The following is an 18,259-nucleotide window of genomic DNA, read 5'->3' on the forward strand; positions in this document are numbered from 1 at the left end:
CTAACCCCTATCTCTACCTATTTTATGGGAAACTACAGCTCCTATAATTCCTCCCCACTTCACACTGACAACACTACTGAGCCGACGTTGATGAGGAATGAGGCTGGAAAGATTACCTCTACTGACTTGCAATGGCTCTGTCTCTTTAATGAGACCAGGCAGAGTCAGGCACGTAATCCTAACTACACACACCTGCGACTTGTTAACACTCCCGTTCAGGATAAAAGGTGGCATTCACAGGCACACGGAGAGCGAGGCTGGGTACGTGAAGGAGCAGCTCTTCCGGGGCTGATGCAAACCAGGCTATCAAAGTTGTAAGGCCAAGGGGCTGATCGGCAGTTGCGAAGAATGAGAGAGAGCCAGGCGAGAATTCCATACTTTCGGGAAGCTGCAAGCATTCCAAGATTGAAACCGAGAGAAGAGAAAGAATATACCTTCAAAGTACTTCAAAGTGGCCTGCTACCCTGCCGGGTGAACGACTGAGTTGGGGAGGAGCAGAAGAATTATTGGTAACGGCCTTGACTGCTACATGAAATGCGTTGAAGAAAGAAACCCAATTAACAAGACTGTTGAGGTATCAAAGGCAACAGAGGCCTGGTTTGTGTTAAGAGCAAAAGTGACTGTAACAAGAGTTGAAGGTTGCATGTGTGTCAGTAGAACACGTAAAGGAAAGGACAATTGCTGAAGCATAAGGAAAGGATACAAAGTAACAGATTGGTCCTGCAAGTCAGAATCACACATTCAATAGTCTCTCTGAAATGTTTGAAGTTGTGATAAAGCGGGAAACAAGGGCAAGAAAGTAACCGCAATCCTGAATGAGAGTTGATGAAGTGAAAAGCAAATATATGGACATTTAAAAGGCGCTGAGAGGGCGAAGTAAAGAAATAGTAATTCTAAGAAACTACAAATACCAAGAAGCATTGGTGTTGTGAGTTAAGGAAGATTGTCAAATTGTTTAAAGAGAAGCATTGGTGTTGCAAATTGATGTTGGATTTCAAATTGGTTAAATAGAGGTCGAAGTGGTCATGCAGAGGTATATGTAAAATCCTTGCAGTTTCAAAGGTCTTTGACAGTTAAAAGTTGGATGAAACAAAGAGGAAAGACAGGCTTGAGCACGGCAGAGGGAAGCCTGTGTTGCATTGTGCTGGATAAAACAGAAGGTGGGGCAGGGAACCCCCACAAAGAGGAAAGACAGGCTTGAGCCTGGCATAGGGAAGCCTGTGGTGAAAGAGTCAAATGAGAAAAGAAAGACAGGCTCGAGCCCGGCAGAGGGAAGCCTTCGCTGAACTGTGCTAAAGGGAAAGTCAAGTGTAAAAAGAAAGACAGGCTTGAGCACGGCGCAGGGAAACCTGTGCTGAACTGAGGTAAAGTGAAAGTCGAGTGTGAAAAGAAACACAGGATCGAGCCTGGTGGAGGGAAGCCTGTGTTGAATTGTGTTATAGTGAAAGTCAAGAGTTGAACTGTGCATATATGGCAAGGTTTACGAAGCCTAAAGAATTTATGGAACTGTCAAAAGCTAGACGCCCAAGCCTGAACTGTTGAATTGTACCAGTCAGACAAAGGGCCTCATTATGACCCTGGCGGAATGGGTTTAACGGCGCTGGTAAAGGTGCCGGAGCCGTTAAAACCATTCCGTCCTTTTACGAGGTCCCCTTGCGGGACCCGCTCTGGACGTCTGGTCAGACCAGACGTTCCTTTGCGTGTCCCGCAAGGGGACCAGAGAGCTAACAACGGGCCTGTTATTAACGGGCCCGTTGTAGGCTCCGACCCCATTCCAATTTGAGCCCTATTGGGGCTCAAATGGGAATGGGGATGCGTAAATTGAGTGAGGAATTACCGGGTCCTCAAAGGTTGGAATGACCCAGTAATTCCTCATTCAAGGAACCCGGACCCGAGTTTGGAGGTAGCCATGCCCTTATTAAGGGCATGGCTACCTCCAAACTCGTAATGAGGCCCAAAGTGTGCCAGACTGATAGAAATGTGCCAGCCACCTATCCTTTTGATAAACTCCGGAGACCCAGTGCTTCTGAACGTGCGGAAGGGGGTTGTTACCAAAGCCATTCTTCCATTTCTTTTAAGACACTATTTTTCCTTTTGATATCCCCTTTACGCATTTGCCATTTGAGAAGGAGGGCAAGGTTAGTTTTATTTTTAGTATAGGACTTTTTATTTTGACTTGATTGACTTGCACTTGTTTGTTATTTATTTAATGGTTGAGACTACTCCCATTCTAGAATTAGGGCCAGTTAGGAATTCCCCCAACTGTACCAAATACAAAAATAAAGGTTTTGAAAACTTGCATCTATTGTGTCTGTGTCAGCTGTTTATACCATGCCTTCCTTACAGTATCTAAAAATGTTTGAGCTCTCACTCTGCATTTTCCCTAAATGTATCCACCGCTGATTTTATCTGTGCAAGTGTAGCCGTAAAGGCAGTGGCCGCATGTCCACACTCCAAATCAGAAAGACCCTACTTGCATCTTTTAATCTCTCGCCTAATAGTCTTGACGTGGGTCCCGTGCCTGCCGGGCTAGAGACCCAAGCTACTCCTCACTGATGATGCACAACAAGGCTGAAACATATCTGGGGATGCTTGTGGTCTCGTGTAGAAGGGATGTGACCTAGCAGTTCGGGCTGGACTACCTCTTTGGGGGCGGGACCAAGCTTGATTTGCATATGGTCTTTTCCCTTTTCTAATGGCTTAGCAGGCTATGAACGATGGTCTGGAGGGTTACCCAGAGCAATGCCAGAGGTTAAGATTTATTATAAACCTTCCAGCCGTCACCTTTTTTGTTTTGCTATTGTCACCCCGAGTGGGAAGTGAATGTCCAGATGTGGGTGCCGTGACTGCTGGGCCTACAGACCCAAGCTACTCCTCACTAATGATGCCCAACAAGGCTGAAACATGTCTGGGGGTGCTTGTGGTCTCGTGTAGAAGGGATGTGACCTAACAGTTCGGACTGGACTACCCCTTTGAGGGCGGGACCAAGCTTGATTTGCATATGGTCTTTCCCCTTTTGTAATGGCTTGGCAGGAGAAGAACGATGGACTGGAGGGTTGCCCAGAGCAATGCCAGAGTTTAAGATTTATTCTAAACCTTCCAGCCATCACCTCTTTTGGGGACGCTAAATACAACAGCCATGAGAATCCCTTGAATGTAGGCCTAGATGGCATCCCAGAGTATGTGAGATGAAGTTATTGCACCTGTGTTTTTTTCAAAATAAAGTTTCACATGTTCATCTATAGAGTTTGCAAAGGTCACATCCAATAGTGCCTGTGACTTAAAGCACCAGCTACTGTGGGGCCTAGGGAGCCTGCTCGCTGTCAGAGTAATGGGGACAGGAGAGTGGTCCGAGTATGCCCTTGGAAGCATGCATACTTCAGAGTCCCCGCTGAGTAGCACATCTGAAAATACCCACATGTCAATGCAGGAAAAGGAGTCATGGACTGATGGATGAATAAAAGAAGTATGCTTGATCATGCGCATTCATTGCCGTCCAAACATCCACCAGGTTCAAGGCGCCCATCCCCTCAAGTATAGAACATTCTACTTTCGTGAGGTACCTATGACTGTGGGTGGATCTATCTAATTGGATATCAAGAATGGTATAAAAGCCACCACACAAGAGGATAAAGAGCTAGCATGTCAGTGATTTCGGTGTAGAACTGGTGATCATCTATGTTGGGACCATATACGTGCAGGAGTAGTACCTCCCTACCGGCCAACGACCCATAGACCAGAACATATCATCCCAAAGGGTTGATCGGGACTTTGGGCCTCATTACGAGTTTGGAGGTAGCCATGCCGCTATTTGCGGCATGGCTGCCTCCAAACTTGGGTCCAGGTTCCCTGAATGGGGACTTACCGGGTCATTCCAACCTTGGAGGACCCAGTATTTCCCCATTCAGGGAAGCCATCCCCATTCCCATTCGAGCCCCCATAGGGCTCAATGGGAATGGGGAGGGAGCTAATAACGGGCCCGGTATTAGCTCCCTGGTCCTTTAGCGGCTCCCGATAATGGCGGCTGGTTTTACCAGCCGCCCTAGGCAGGACCCGCTAAAGGACCTCGGAATGAGGCAGTAAGGGGTTAATGGCACCGGCATCCTCACCGGCGCTGTTAACCCCTTACTGCCGCACTCGGAATGAGACCCTTTATGTTGAAATGGCAGACATCTATGTATTAATATCATTACACTTCTATAAAAACCCAATAAATAAAATAAAATGAATAGATTGCTAGGAATATGCAGTATAGAACCTGTTCTTGCCCCAGCTCTTAGCAAACCCCTCGCAACATGCAGCAAGGGCATGCGTCTCCTGAAGATATAACATTTTGGCTTTGTGTCTCTCGACGTGGAGACGCAGCTTCCGCCTTTTAACTGGTTTCCCAGCCCCCTCACATTCCAGCTCAAGCATGCAACTTCCCCCATTCCATAAATGTTAGGAGCATGTCATCCTCCACCATTTGAAGCTTCCCCAACCACTGCACATTCAGATCCCTAGTGGGAAGCATAAACATTAAATGTGTCATTAACCTCCAGGCCAAGTGCATTTTTGAAAACCCCAACTCTCCCATCCCAACCCCAACCTGCATCCCCCTTAAAACTGGGGTGATGAATTTCCTGCAATAGCATACCCAACCCGTATTGCAACATTGCATGGGGAGGGTGATGCGTCGTGCAGGCCCAGGCCAAACAACATACTTTGGGATATGAAAGAACAAGTGTACACAAGCTTCCTATGTCAACTCAAAATGTCAAGGTGCTAGAACACACAATGGGACACATCACATCTGCATTAACTTTCCCTGCAGTATATTATGTATCGACTGCCTGGGGTAGCAAAGGAAACAAGAAGGTAAGCTGTTAATCAAACTTAGGCAATAAGATACCGAAGTCATTTCACAGGTACATTCTCGTCTAGGAACTTCATAGGTACCTCCGCTAGAGTGAAAAAAGAAACCTTGCTGTTCCATTCAATTCGCAGCTTGGCAGGATAGAGCATCCCATATTTTAGGCCTTTGCCACGTAGCCGCTTAACGATTAGCTCTCTTGCTGCATGGCCACCGAGAAGTCATGGCATCTCGGGCCCAATAATTAAGCATTCGAGTGATCATCGGACGGGGAGGTGCTCCTGGTTTGGACTTGCGTGTCAAGGATCTGTGGGCATGCTCCACTGCAAATTGTGGCAAGAGCTAAGGGTTACCCAGAAGTAGAGCGCCCTTCATGAATGCTTCCAGTGGGGTTTCTGTAGTATTCCCAGGCCCACCAATGGTCCGAATATTGTTGTGACATGGCCGCAATTCAAGCTTGTCGCTCTTCTTGGTGACTATGTGGACCTGCTTGGATAACATCGTCACTTCAGTCTTTAAAGTTGACACATCATCCTCTCCTATTCCCACTCTTGTCTTAGCTATTGTCAGCCTGAGATCAGTTTTCTCCAGGCATGCGTTAATAGATCCAATTATGCTTGTGATGTCGTTGAGTTTGCTATGCACTGCTGAGAACCTCTCCTGCATGCAGGCCATCATTAGCTGAGTTTTGGTGAGTTCAGCAGATGCAGCTGGTGCAGCAGCAGTGTCCATTGCCGTGACTGATCCTGCATTGTCAGGAGCATTCAAGGTAGTTTTAGCATATAAATTCATGGAGCACTGTTCATCATTTCGACAGTGTTTCTTGGGGACAAGTAGCCCAATGCAAAGCTTTAAATGCACGCTGCGGAGCACCAAGCAGCAGTTTCCCCAGCGTCTCACCACGTCTTCTTGGTGTGCTTGAGCCAGGCAGTGGTGTAGGCGTGCAAGTATATTCTCCACTATAATCCCTGCTCATCAGTATCCAGGTTGCGGCCTGTTTCTCACACCAGAGAGAGTAGACAATGATAGCGTTGTAGTTAAGCTGTTGACTACCAGCCCCTCTTGTCTCAGCTGGGGGCCCCTCAGGCAGAGTCTAGAGCAGCTTCATGGCGGTGAAGGATATGGGACTCCATGAATGGGGATTTACTGCGTCCCTCTGGGACTTGTAATCTGGCAGCAATCCCGCCGGACCGAGTGCCATAAACAGTAACAGCCATTACCGGTATCTTGGCGGGTTTACCTCCAGGATACTGGCAAGGTTGTAATGAGGCTCAATGTGTGGTTTTGCTAAAACCCCAAACTGGATCACCCAGCATAAGGCCACAGGGCATGAACTGGATGCTCCAAAAAGCCCTCATCAAACCCAAGATCTCCAGATACTCAAACAGGAACAATCACATATACTTGGGATCTGCCTGTTCAACTTGACCAGCCGCACAGAGCAATTGCACCACATTGAAAGTAAATACAAAATGTCATCGCAACTGCAAGGGTGAACCTAGGACCCATTGAACTTAATACAGTTGCGAGGAACTTACTGCCTTGATGATCAAATTAAATAGCCATCTTTTCCTACCAAGTAACCAATTCATCATCATGACTCTCACCTTCTACTTTCCACCTTACACTCCATACATCAAACAGCTAAGAAACACCAAAGAATGGTTAAAATAGTGCCTTACCACACCACTCTTATCTGTTCCATCACATAACATTCCCAAACCTGATCATGCTTAAAGTATGGACCTCATAGCGCACAGCATATCATAACACCTGGAAGCATGTGTCAACACCCAACTCTCCTAGAACGCCAACGGCAAGCAGACAGTGGGTACTTCTGAATCTGCATGCATAAACACATCAAGAGACACATATTACCTCTCCCCCTGCTGCCACTTACCCCGCCCCACTCTTGCAGAATGGTGCACCAAGAGTCTCCCAAAATGGCTGAAGGTGCACTATATAAAGACCCAGTTACATCACACTACATTATATGAATAGCCTCTCTACCTCGTGGTGAAGTCACAATGCTAACTGTTCAGAACTACATGTGCATTACAAATGAGTCACTCTAACACACAGTCATTTCACAATGCCAGTTGCTGAGATGGGTTATGCAAGATATAGGATAATGGGTTCTTTTAACAAACTGATCGAAATGACCACTTTTCTCAAATTTCTGTTTTTGTAAATTGTCCCCCAACTTACTGCATCTCTTTTTGTCCGTTCCTCTCTCTGTTTGTTCAATTTCAGTTGTTTGTTGTCTGCCTTAGTCCGACCTTCCCCTAATTCTATTCGTATGTCAGAGAACTCGACACCTAAAACCTTATCAACTTTTGTTTGTCACTTATTTTCTCAACAGGAACTGAATGGGGTTGATGGACATGTAATTGAATAGCGAGTCTATGCCATAGTGATGTCAGACTGCCAACTTCTCGAAAAAAAACGTGCATACATATATGAATGCACAGAATAGTCACAAAGTTATCTGTTATCAAGAATACAAAAATGAAAGGATAAACAGTATCTGCAGGCTCTAAAACTCTATGCCCACATACATTCTGTAAGATAATGCCATTAGCATCCGCCATTACATTTTTTTATAACACAGCAATGAGTTCCACTGACAATACACTCATCAAAAGCGCACATTGCTTAATCCTTCTGTTATGTCAGTTATTTATAACATTCAACGACTGCTATTTATACAACCCCTTGGCTGCATCTTCTCTTGCTAGAGAGTTTTTCTACAGAGGGTGCTCTGCAGGGGGGTTGAATCATACAACCTCAGGTCTAAGCCCACCGCTGCTTCTCACTATTGTAATTCCAACATCCTGTCTAGATGACTATGGTTGATTGTGTTTTTATTAGATAAGCACTCCTCTGTCTGTTTGGTAGAATTGAGCTGCATAGCTACCTTAAATAAGTACATGGCGAAGAAAGACATCAATGTGAATAAATAAAGGATGGAGTTGCAAGTAGAGTGGTCAATCGGGGTGCCAGGTGGTGTGCCATAGAAGAGGTTGTCAGTGGCGGATGTGTGGTCTTGGTGGAAATGGGATGCTCACGTTGCATGCTGCCAGGCAATATTTGAAGGTGTAGGAGAGGGCACTTTTGAGAGTGCTGCATAATAGGTGCTTGTTGCAGAGAAGTACCTTCTACAGAACTGAGTTCACTGTTTTACTTGTGGGTTCCACAGAGGTTGAGTCTGGAGGACTGCCCAATGTTCATTTGTGTGTCAAGTTGCCATAGCTTTTTTTTTGGCAGGGATTGCAGATATGGTTTTAAGAGTATGCACTGTATCCCAATGCATGGTTGTAAATAAACACGGTGATGGAATCGGATAAGTTGATTGTCAGACTCATGAAACTTGTTTGAGATGTTGGTGCAGTACTGGTTTGGGGGGTGATGTAAAGGCGGCAGCAGGGGATGATGTTGCATCTGTTTGTCTGGGGTGGTGAATAAGTGACCCTAGATTTTTGTGATGTGTGTGTGTTGGGGGATTTGAGGAGAGTGAGATGTTGAACATGCTTGTCTTGTGTGCTGTGCCTGAGGGGGCGATGTGTCCAATAGTGGTAGGTGATCCTACGATGGTGAGGAGTTAAGGCATGCTTTTTCTGCACTCATCATGCGTGGCCTGATGGAGGAGGATGACATGTTCTCTTGTGGTGTGGACGGGTTGATTGGGGTGTGGGTTAGTTCCCACTTAGTTATCATATTGGTATTGGAATGTGATATGTCGTATATTTATTTTCCAAAGCAAAGAAATCTAAATGAATCCTAAAACCAAGACGGATTGTCATTTCCATCATGCTCACATTTTCTTTAATTGGAAGGTAATTAGGTGCTCTATTAGCATTTAAAGATGCAGATTACAGTGTGGGAAGATTACTTTCTCAGAATGTGCAGCACCCACGTCTTATCTATTTAACGATTGTGGAGCACTAGTAGCTAGAGTTGTGCAACTCTCATATCTTGTTCATGCATGAATACGCTTGTTTTGGAGCACTGGCTTATCGTAAACTGTATGTCTTATTAGAAAGGTGTGCTAGCCGGTTCAAAACAGGGCATTCCTCTCTTGCAAAGGAGGACGAACATACTCTTGGAGTCAACAGACCAACCTACATGCATTCCCTTACTTTAAACTGCATCATGTATCCGGGCTGTATGATGAGCTCACGGGACGAAAGGATGTTGTGTGTCTTGTCCTTCCGCTTGTTGGGCCAGTAGAGGTGGAATGAGGGATTGCTGCAGAAACCTGCTGTCCTCACTGCGTTGGGGTAAAAACTCCAGTTTTCTTCATGGGACGTTCCTTCTGGTAAAATAATACAAGGAATGGTGTTAGATTTTAAACTACTCATTCAAATATTCCCTGTGCTGTATTGGTATTATAAAATACTACAGATATCATACCAAGACCTGACCATATTTTCAGACACACAACCGATAACAACGAGGAAGTGCCATGCAGGGGGTGTGTATAGGCACTAGATTTGTGAAGTATGGGTGCTGGTGTCAATGAAACAAATTGACATGGAGCAATTTTTTCTGGATATTTTTAACACAACCAAAATAATCTCTATTATTGCAGAGCCAATCAACAAAAGCATTAGACATTGTTCAAGTTGTGGTGGGGGCTTGTTGGAGCCCATCTGCAACTAAAATCTATCATCCATGTAGCTTTGACACCTAAAAACAAACCTCTGTTGACCTTCGCCAGCATTGTAAAATCACGGTTGAAATGGAATGGAGAACTCTATTAACGACCAAGGATGACCTACTATCAAACCACTTGCCCTCTTCATATCATCACCTATTCAAGAGAAGGAGAAATTACTTACAGGTAATGTTCTTTCTATGGATTCTTCTCCCACAGATTCCTCATCTTGATAAATACCTATCCAGCGGCAGAAGCTCAGAATGTATTCCGACAGGGGGCTTTGCGCTGCTCGGCATCGCCAACGACTCCCTCTGGTAAGACTGCCATTCTCGATCGGACGTTGGGCGTTGTATAAAAGGTTGCACTATGCCCCCATACCTAAGTTCCCCACCTCCTTCCCCCCACCCGGTCTCATCATATGAGAGGAAATCTACAGAAAAGTGAAAGGCATTGAAGCAACAACAACAATATTAGCAAGCCACACTTTTGTCGCTTTCCTCATTCTTCAATATCTCAACCTTGGAGATGAAACCAGAAGAGAAGGAAGTGTTGTAGTCAGCCAACTGCCTCTGCCCCGAATGTTGCACTCCGCTCATGTCATTGAGCAAGAAACGCGATAGAAGAATGCAACCGGTCTATGGTCTTTGGACTTCCAAGGGGGGTAGGCTTGGAGGGCGATGAGGAATATGTGCGAGAAGAAGTCATAGAAAGGACATTACTGGTAAGTCATTTCTCCTTCAATGTATTGCATTATCCCATAGATTTCTCATATTGATAGAATCCCAATGCAGTAGCCATGCTGGCGGAGGGTTGGAAGTTAAACCAAGAAACTCTGCAGGACCACTCTACCAAAACACACATCTGCCCCACTGGCCAAGTCCAAGCTGTAATGCTTGGCAAACGTGTGTAAAGAAGACATTTTGCTGCGTGACAAATATCTGACATGTACTTACCTTTGAAGAGCAGAGGAAGCCTCAACACCTCTGGTAGAGTGGGCCCTAAGCCCTGCTGGAAACTCCTTGCCTGTGGATTGATAACATTCAGCAATACACAGAACTATCTACCGTGAGATGGTTTGTTTAGTGACTGTTCACACCAATCTGAACTTTGAGAAAGTGACAAACAGTTGGTCATCTTTACTGAAGGAGCCCGTCCTGGCCAGGTAAAAGCTCAGCACCCTCTTTGGATCCAACCTGTGGAGCCTATCCTCATCCTTCAAAGGATCTGGCGGAGGGTAAAACGCTGGAAGTTCTATACTCTGGCCCATATGAAATTCCGAAACCATCTTCGGCAGAAATTTCAGTCACACCTTCAGGGAGAGCTTTTGTTTAATACATTGGAGGAAAGGGGCCCTGCTAGAGAGTGCCAGCAATTCATTGACCCTTGTAGTGGATGTGATTCCCACCAAGAAGACTGTTTTCGACGTGACTATTCTGATGGGAGCCAAAATGCAAGGGCTCAAATGGCGCCGCCATCAGAAACGTTAGGACTAGATTCAGGTCCCAATCTGGGACTACAAAAGGGTGAAGGAGGGAATCAATATTACAAGACCTTTCAAAAACTGTGCCACCAGAGGAACGGTAAAGTGAGACAGAGCCTCCCCATACCTCTTCACTGTGCCCACTTGCAGACCTGATTTGGCTAGGGCCAATATGAACTCCATCACTGATTAAAAGCAACACTACATGGGGTCCACGCCTTTCGCCTTGCACCGGGTCACAAACTTTCTCCATCTGCACGCATACAGGGACCTAGTGGATGGTCTGCGTGCAGCCAACCGCACCTCCAGTACCTCCTCCTTGAGGACCCAGTCACCGTACCTCACCCTCTCAATAGCCAAGCATGCAGGTTGAGAGGGTCTGGGTGCAGTACATTGCCTTCCGACTGGGACAAGAGGTCCAGTCTCTGAGGAAGCTGGACAGGTGGGCATACGGCCAGCTCCAGGAGATCCGGGGACCATGTCTTCCTCACCCAGTGTGGGGGGATCAGGTGCACTCCGAATCTTTGCAATCTCCTGAGAAGCCAAGGGATGACCAGTATCGGCGGGAATGCATAATGGAGGTCGAAGACCCACTCCACTAAAAATGCATCCCCCAATTCTCCCTGGAGGGAAATTCCCTCAAACAGAACTGCTTGCATTTTGTGTTGTTGACCATCACTCCACTGGGTGAAGATCTCTATAATGACTTCTGGGTATCACCCCCAATCGTGGGAAAATGAGCTCTGCCTGCTCAGAGCATCCGCCAGCCCATCCTCCACCGCCACTAGATGAGCCACAGAGTCCGAGATATTGTTCTACAGCATCCAGAACCATAGCTGCATGGCATCACGGCACAGAGCTAGTGATCCCATGCCTCCATGTTTGTTGAGGTACGGCATGGTCACTGTATGTTCCGTTTACACCAGGACATGCTTTACCTGTAGCAGAGGCACAAACACCGTCAGCGCCAGTCTGACTGACCACAGCTCCAGCAGATTGATGTGGCAGCATTTCTTTTCCTGAGACCAATGACCGCTGTGTACGGCAATGGGCTGCCCAGCCTTGCAGCAATGCATCCTTGACGACCTGCTCTTCCGGCAATGGCGCCTAGAAGGGTTTTCCCACCAACATTTGTTCTGTCACTCCACCAGGTTAGGTCGTTTGCAACAGACCCCAACACCTGGAGCACATCTGACATCTGGCTATAGTACTGCAACCACTGGCTCCTGAGAAGCCACTGAAGGGATCTCATGCAGTTTTGCCTGCTGCACCAGAAAAATGCAGCATGCCACGAGGCCCAGTAGGGGCAAGAACACCCATGCCAGCAAACTGCTGGAAGCCTGGAAAAGACTGACCACCTGTGCCACATTGGTGACTCGCTCCTCAGGAAGAAAAGCCTTCCCTTCCCGGGTGTCCAAGCCTGCACCGATGAACTGGAGCTTCTGTGCTGGTGAGGTCTGGGATTTCTTTAAATTCAGGGAGAAATCCAAGTCATGCAGCAGCGAACAGGTGTCCTCGCGATGAGTCGAAACTTGTTCCGGCGACAGTTCTCGGATAAGTCAATCATCTATGTACAGGAATATAAAGACGCCTGCTCTCCTGAGGTGGGCCACTACTATCGTCATCAACTTGGTAAAGACCCTGGGTGTGGAGGCCAAGCCAAATGAGAGCACCTAGAATTGGTAATGTGCGTTCCAATGACAAACCTGAGGAATCGCCTGTGCTTCCGATGGATTGGCACGTGAAATAGATGTCCTGAAGGTCTAGCGACACTAGCCAGTCTTGAAGCTGTAGAGCCTGGAAAATGTCCCTCACCCTCACCATCCTGAATTTGTCTTTCCTCAGATATGTTTTCAAGTCTCTGAGGTCCAGGATGGGACAGAGGCCTCCCCCTGCTTTGGAACCAGTAAGTACCAGGAGTACCAGCACAAACGTACCACATGGACTGCGGCTGCCTCCACTGCTCCCTTCAGAAGAAGGGCCAGCAGCTCTTCCTGCAGATCCCAATCGTTTGATGGGAAGGGGGAAGTTTGTGCGGGAGTCTTCGCAACAAACCGAAGACAGTAGCTCCACTCGATCAGTTAGAGCACCTGGGCTGTCGGAAGTCACTTACCACTATGTGACTAGGATTTCAGAGATTCTGCCTCCAACTGGCGAAATATGACTGGAGACCTCAAAGAAGCTTCAGGTGTGCCATGGAAGTCGATGCGACCACTGCCGCTGACTGCCTTGCTCTGACCCTGCCTCTACCTTGTCGTGGGAATCTGCGCTGCTCCTGTTTGGCTTGTGGTGCTTGCACCCTTCTAGGAAAAGTAGAGTACCTTCTGTAGCCCCTTCCTCTGGCGCTGAAAGAATAGGCTTGTCATGGGGGGTTGTTGCTGAGCCGCCATTCCCAACAACTTGACGGTAAGCTTCGAGTCCTTATATGTCTCCAAGGGGCCAAGAAGGTGCTCCCCATCGAAGGCTATGTCGAGCAATTTTGCTTGGACTTCGAGGAAAACCCTGACCCCCTAAAAATATGCTGACCTGTGTAATACCGTGGATGTGACCATAGCCCGACCCATTGAGTCAGCTGCATCTAAACCTGCTTGGAGCACCTGGCAGGCCATCTCCTTTCTGTTGACTACTATGTAGAGGAAACCAGCTTTTGCCTCCCCCTCGGGGAGCTAGTCAGCTACCTCTGCCACAGTACTTCAGAGAATGTGTGAAAACTTGGAGAAGGCATAAGAGGCATTTGCTGTTTTAAGGCCCATACTCCCCGAGGCGCAGAGCTTTTTTGCCAAGGCGTCAACCTTCTTCGACTCTGTCGGCTGCAAGGTTTGAAGTTGATGACTTTGACGTGACGGTCATGGCTTTGTGAGCTCTGTGTTGGCTGCCGGCATCGAACACGGGCACTGCCACAAGGTGAGAACCGGGTCCGTTATCCCTGCGTTGAAGAGCAAAGTGTGTTCTGTTTGCGTTCCCTGGTCAAAAATGCCAGTCAGGTCAGGCCACAACGACCTTCTCGACCGCCTTGCATTAACACAAATTTGGGTGCACGTAAGGGTTGAGCTGTTGGATCTCTACATCCAGAGATGTGTCCAGTTCATTAATGTCATGGAGGGCTTCTGTGGGCGGAGGTAATCCTGCCCGGTCAGCCATGAAATCGGGCAGCAGACCCCCTCCATCGGCACTGACCTCAATGGAATCAGCTTGCCTTCCTCGTCAAATATCGACCACATTGAATCGAAGAACACTGAACACTTGTCTGGTATGATACTTTGATCTTGCAGGGCTGCTTGAGGAGCATCTTTGCCAAAGGGGGCTGCCAAACGGCTTTGGCTCAGGGTGAGGTTTTTCCTGCAGGGTCTTGCTCGAGGGCGTTTGAACCTTCTTGGCATCCTTTGTGCCAGTCAGACCGTGTGCAGTTGGAGTCGAATTGGCCAGCGGCTTTCAGCAGGAATCCATATCAGCCAACGCTTTCTCAAATACCTTAAGCATTTGGGCTTTTTATGGCGACGACCCGCACAATGTTTTTTAGGCATCGGATCCTTGGTGTCATGCTCCGATGAGTGCAGGAGTGACTGTGTCAGGGATTTGCATGGCGGTCTGCCGAGCGTCAGCTTCTCCGAGCATTCCCTCACTGTCTTCAGGTTCATCGAAAGGCAGGAACCACATTGCTCCATGTGTTGCCCTACTCCGGGACACGACACACAAATAGTGTGTGGGTCCATGAGGGACATTATGGAGTTGCAGTCCTTGCAATGTTTGAACCTGGACGCTTTAGGCCCCAAGATACTGACACAGTAATTTGATCAAAAATGAACATGTTCCAAATAGCGTGCTGATCGCGGGGATGAATGGAACTGAGGTACAGGTGCATAGTGCAACCTTTTATAGGACGCCTGACGTCACGTCCGATGGAGGAATGGCACGGCCGTATATCAGGGAGTCGTCGATGACGGCGATTTCGAGTGACATTACGCCCCCCTGTCGAAGAATATTCTGAACAGCTAATGCTGGATAGGTATCTGTCAAGATGAGGAATCTGTGGGAGAATGCAATCCATTGAAATAACTTTATCAAGACAAGTAGAAAACACTCAGGGCTACCGGAGATTCACACCTGAGAAAAAAAAGCATCAGTGAACCATATCAAAAGCTGCAAAGAGATCCACTGCATTTATCAGTGTGGAGACACGGACCCCAGAACTGGATACACTAATCTCGATGACCCCTCAATCGCGACGAGTGCACCTCTGACATTATTTTGCAGCTTTTCAATGTCTGTCAATAGGTCCCTTGCATATCTGCTAACAGTCTCTTTGTGTCATGCCCCGGGCCTGGTACCGCGGCGGCGCCACGTTAGCTTACTTGGAGACATTATCTGCAATGGCGGTTGTGGACAGGAGGGACCGGTACGCACACCCATGGCAGAGGGCTTAACTTTGATTATGAAGATATTTGGTTCTGTGAACATGTCCCCAGGAAAATGTAGTCATGTGAAAAAGTAGTCAGCAAAAAGTAATTTAAAAAAATGTAATCATTCAATACAAGCAATGCGGTGAGTGAACATTGGCCAAAAAAGCTGTTTTGAAATATACAAAAGTACAAGGATGTAACCCCAACTATGAGCCAAACCTCTAATAAAACCTCCACATCAGCCTAACTCCATTCCTAAATCTTCCCCTAGCTCAATTTACAACCTCTATTCTACCCTGAACTCTTACAGAACACTAAATCATCACCACGCTACAGCATTTTATTAGCATCTAACTAAATACAAAATAAATAGAAAATTAACAGTGAACCTAACTCCAACCCCACCACCAGCTTGCAACAAATTACCACTTGCCCTAACCCAAATTCATGCTCTTATCGTAACTTTAGCCTTACCCTAACTGCAAGTCTAACACTTACCCTAATGCTTACTTTATCCTTGCCACTAGGCTTATCCCAACCTCTATCCTACGCCAAAATCACCAGCACTTCCAAACTCCCTATCCCTTTCGTTAGAACTTACCCAAACCATTACTCTATAAGCATTAGCCTTGCCATAACCCTGAGTCTAACACTTACCCTGACAATTTACCCTAACCCCAACATCACCAGCCCTGCAGCCCCGACCCTGATCCTAACTTATCATAATTCTAACAAAAATCTTTACTCTTGCCCTAATCCCTATCCTAACCGTAAACCCGGCTATTACAAGTCACTAAACCCTAGCAGCAGTGCATTTTTGGACTACTTTTTCTTTGACGTTTTCACTGCAGAGGTATTTTTACCATGACTTTTTCACCGACTACATTTTTGTTGGCAACATTTTCACTGGATACTGGACATTTTACTCTATTAAGAAAGCCAGTAATTCATGTGCTACAGGGCCAAATGGATTGTCAAATATAATCTTGAAAAAAGCACTTGAATTATGGGCCTCTGTTTTATATGTCCTTTTTACTAATGTCACTCTTCTGAGGAAGATGACAGAATCCTGCAAGCACTTGCATGCTGTTCCTATTTATAAAAAGTGGAATCGAGAGGACATGCTTAATTAATCGCCCAGTTACGCTATTGGATGTTGATAGTAAGATTTTCGCAACTGGGTGCACTAGAGTGTTGGGGAATTTCTTCTGGACACTTAAACACATTCCAGTCTGGCTTGAGAAGACTGGTTGGTACCTCACTTAATGGAACAATCTTGATCCTTCTAAAAAATAAGGCAAATTTGAAAAACTCCCTGTGTATTTTATTTGTTTTGTCGATTTTAGTTCAGCTCTTGATTTGGTAAAGATGGGTATATTATGGAGTAAATTCCTTAAGTGGGATCTCCCAAATGGACTGCAAAGTATATTCATCTACCTTCACTCGAATACCAGCATTAGGGCGATGCTGGATTAAAGGGGGAATTTATTCAACAACATCAACACCACAAGAGGCATGAGACAGCGGTGTACATTAGCCCCTTGTCTGATATAGGCTAATGCCTTAAGGCTTGCTCGCTAGTATCTCCATGCTTAGGCTTGCAGCCCTTGATTTAAAATAAAATAGAATTAAAACAAAGATATTGAGACCGTCACATACAACCAAAAGCAATTAGCTTCCGGTGGAGTCTTGATAAAATTCCCCTTGAAGTTAAAGATCATTTTATATATCTTGGCATGCCAATCTTTAGTTGCCCAAATAAAACTGGTATAGCTGCCTATTTACGAGCAAAAACTGAAATAAATCTACCCAAGAAGTACAAGGCCAAGTATGGAAGATTTTTAATAGAACCCATCATCAAGTATTATAATGCAAAGCCAATTCCAAAAATAATTTACAGTTTGGAGACTATCTTCTGGGAAGATTGGAATAAAATGGATGTGATTGAAGTTCGATTGTGGAGAGGAGTTCTGCGTATGCCGAAGAGCCTGCCTATAGCAGCCATAAGGTAGGAGTTGGGATTATTATCGCTTAGAGTTAATTTAACCTGTAGCGCTCTGACACTGTTTAGGAAAATAGTATCCCCCATTGTAAAAGCTTTGTATATGAGCAAATGCAATGTTTATTTTAACAATCTATGTTTTAAGTCTAATGAGGTTTTAAAAAGCGTAGAGTGCAATCAGGAATCCTTAGCCCAAGTTCCAAACATGATTATAAAAATAACTATGCCAGGCAAATAGGATCTTGACTGGTTAATCATTCACTAAATATAGACTGCTCCAGAATATGGCCCTAGAGAATAAAAAGTGGGTAACCTTACTGCAATATCTTAAGGAATTTCCTAATAGGAATTGGAGGTACCGGTTAATGCATCTCTAGGTACTGTAAAAATGTGGCAGTTCTGGAATCCTTAAAACATATTTTTGTTAACTGCCCAGAGCTCACTGGTTGTCGCCAATTATATTTTGGAAAATGTGTGTGTAATTTTAGGCTTCACAATAATGAGTTGTTTTGGCAGAAGATTCTTTCAGGCTCCTTGTTATTAATCACAATTCCTGTGCTGAGATTTCTAAATCATCTTCATTTTATCAAGCTAAAATCGGGACCGATAACTAGTTTGTTAAAGATTTAGTTGAAAATAATCCTTTCCTGAACTTTTTTTAAACACATGAAATAATTAGTTGTCATTTGTTGTGGATGTGTATTTTCATAAATTGTTTAAAATGATTCTATAACTGTCTTGTAAATGTATGAAATGTGTAAATGAAATTATTGCATGAAGGTCTAACTAGATATTTGATATGAAATAATATGTTTATACTTAATTTAAACAATGACACAATAAAAGAAATTTTAAAAAGATGGCA

At 45.6% G+C, this 18,259-nt stretch overlaps 1 protein-coding gene across 2 annotated transcripts in view; it reads right to left on the reverse strand.

Annotated features, from left to right (window-relative positions):
* RELN (reelin) overlaps positions 1–18,259 on the reverse strand; it is a 2,335,047-nt gene that overhangs the window by 67,956 nt on the left and 2,248,832 nt on the right. For both annotated transcript variants that reach the window (XM_069628072.1, XM_069628071.1), the window contains exon 57: positions 8,992–9,167. In XM_069628072.1, the coding sequence (XP_069484173.1) occupies positions 8,992–9,167 (176 nt within the window). The remainder of the gene's footprint in view (positions 1–8,991; positions 9,168–18,259) is intronic.

The sequence above is a fragment of the Ambystoma mexicanum genome, chromosome 12 (assembly GCF_040938575.1).
Source record: "Ambystoma mexicanum isolate Mex_15411 chromosome 12, UKY_AmexF1_1, whole genome shotgun sequence".
Lineage (NCBI taxonomy): Eukaryota > Metazoa > Chordata > Amphibia > Caudata > Ambystomatidae > Ambystoma > Ambystoma mexicanum.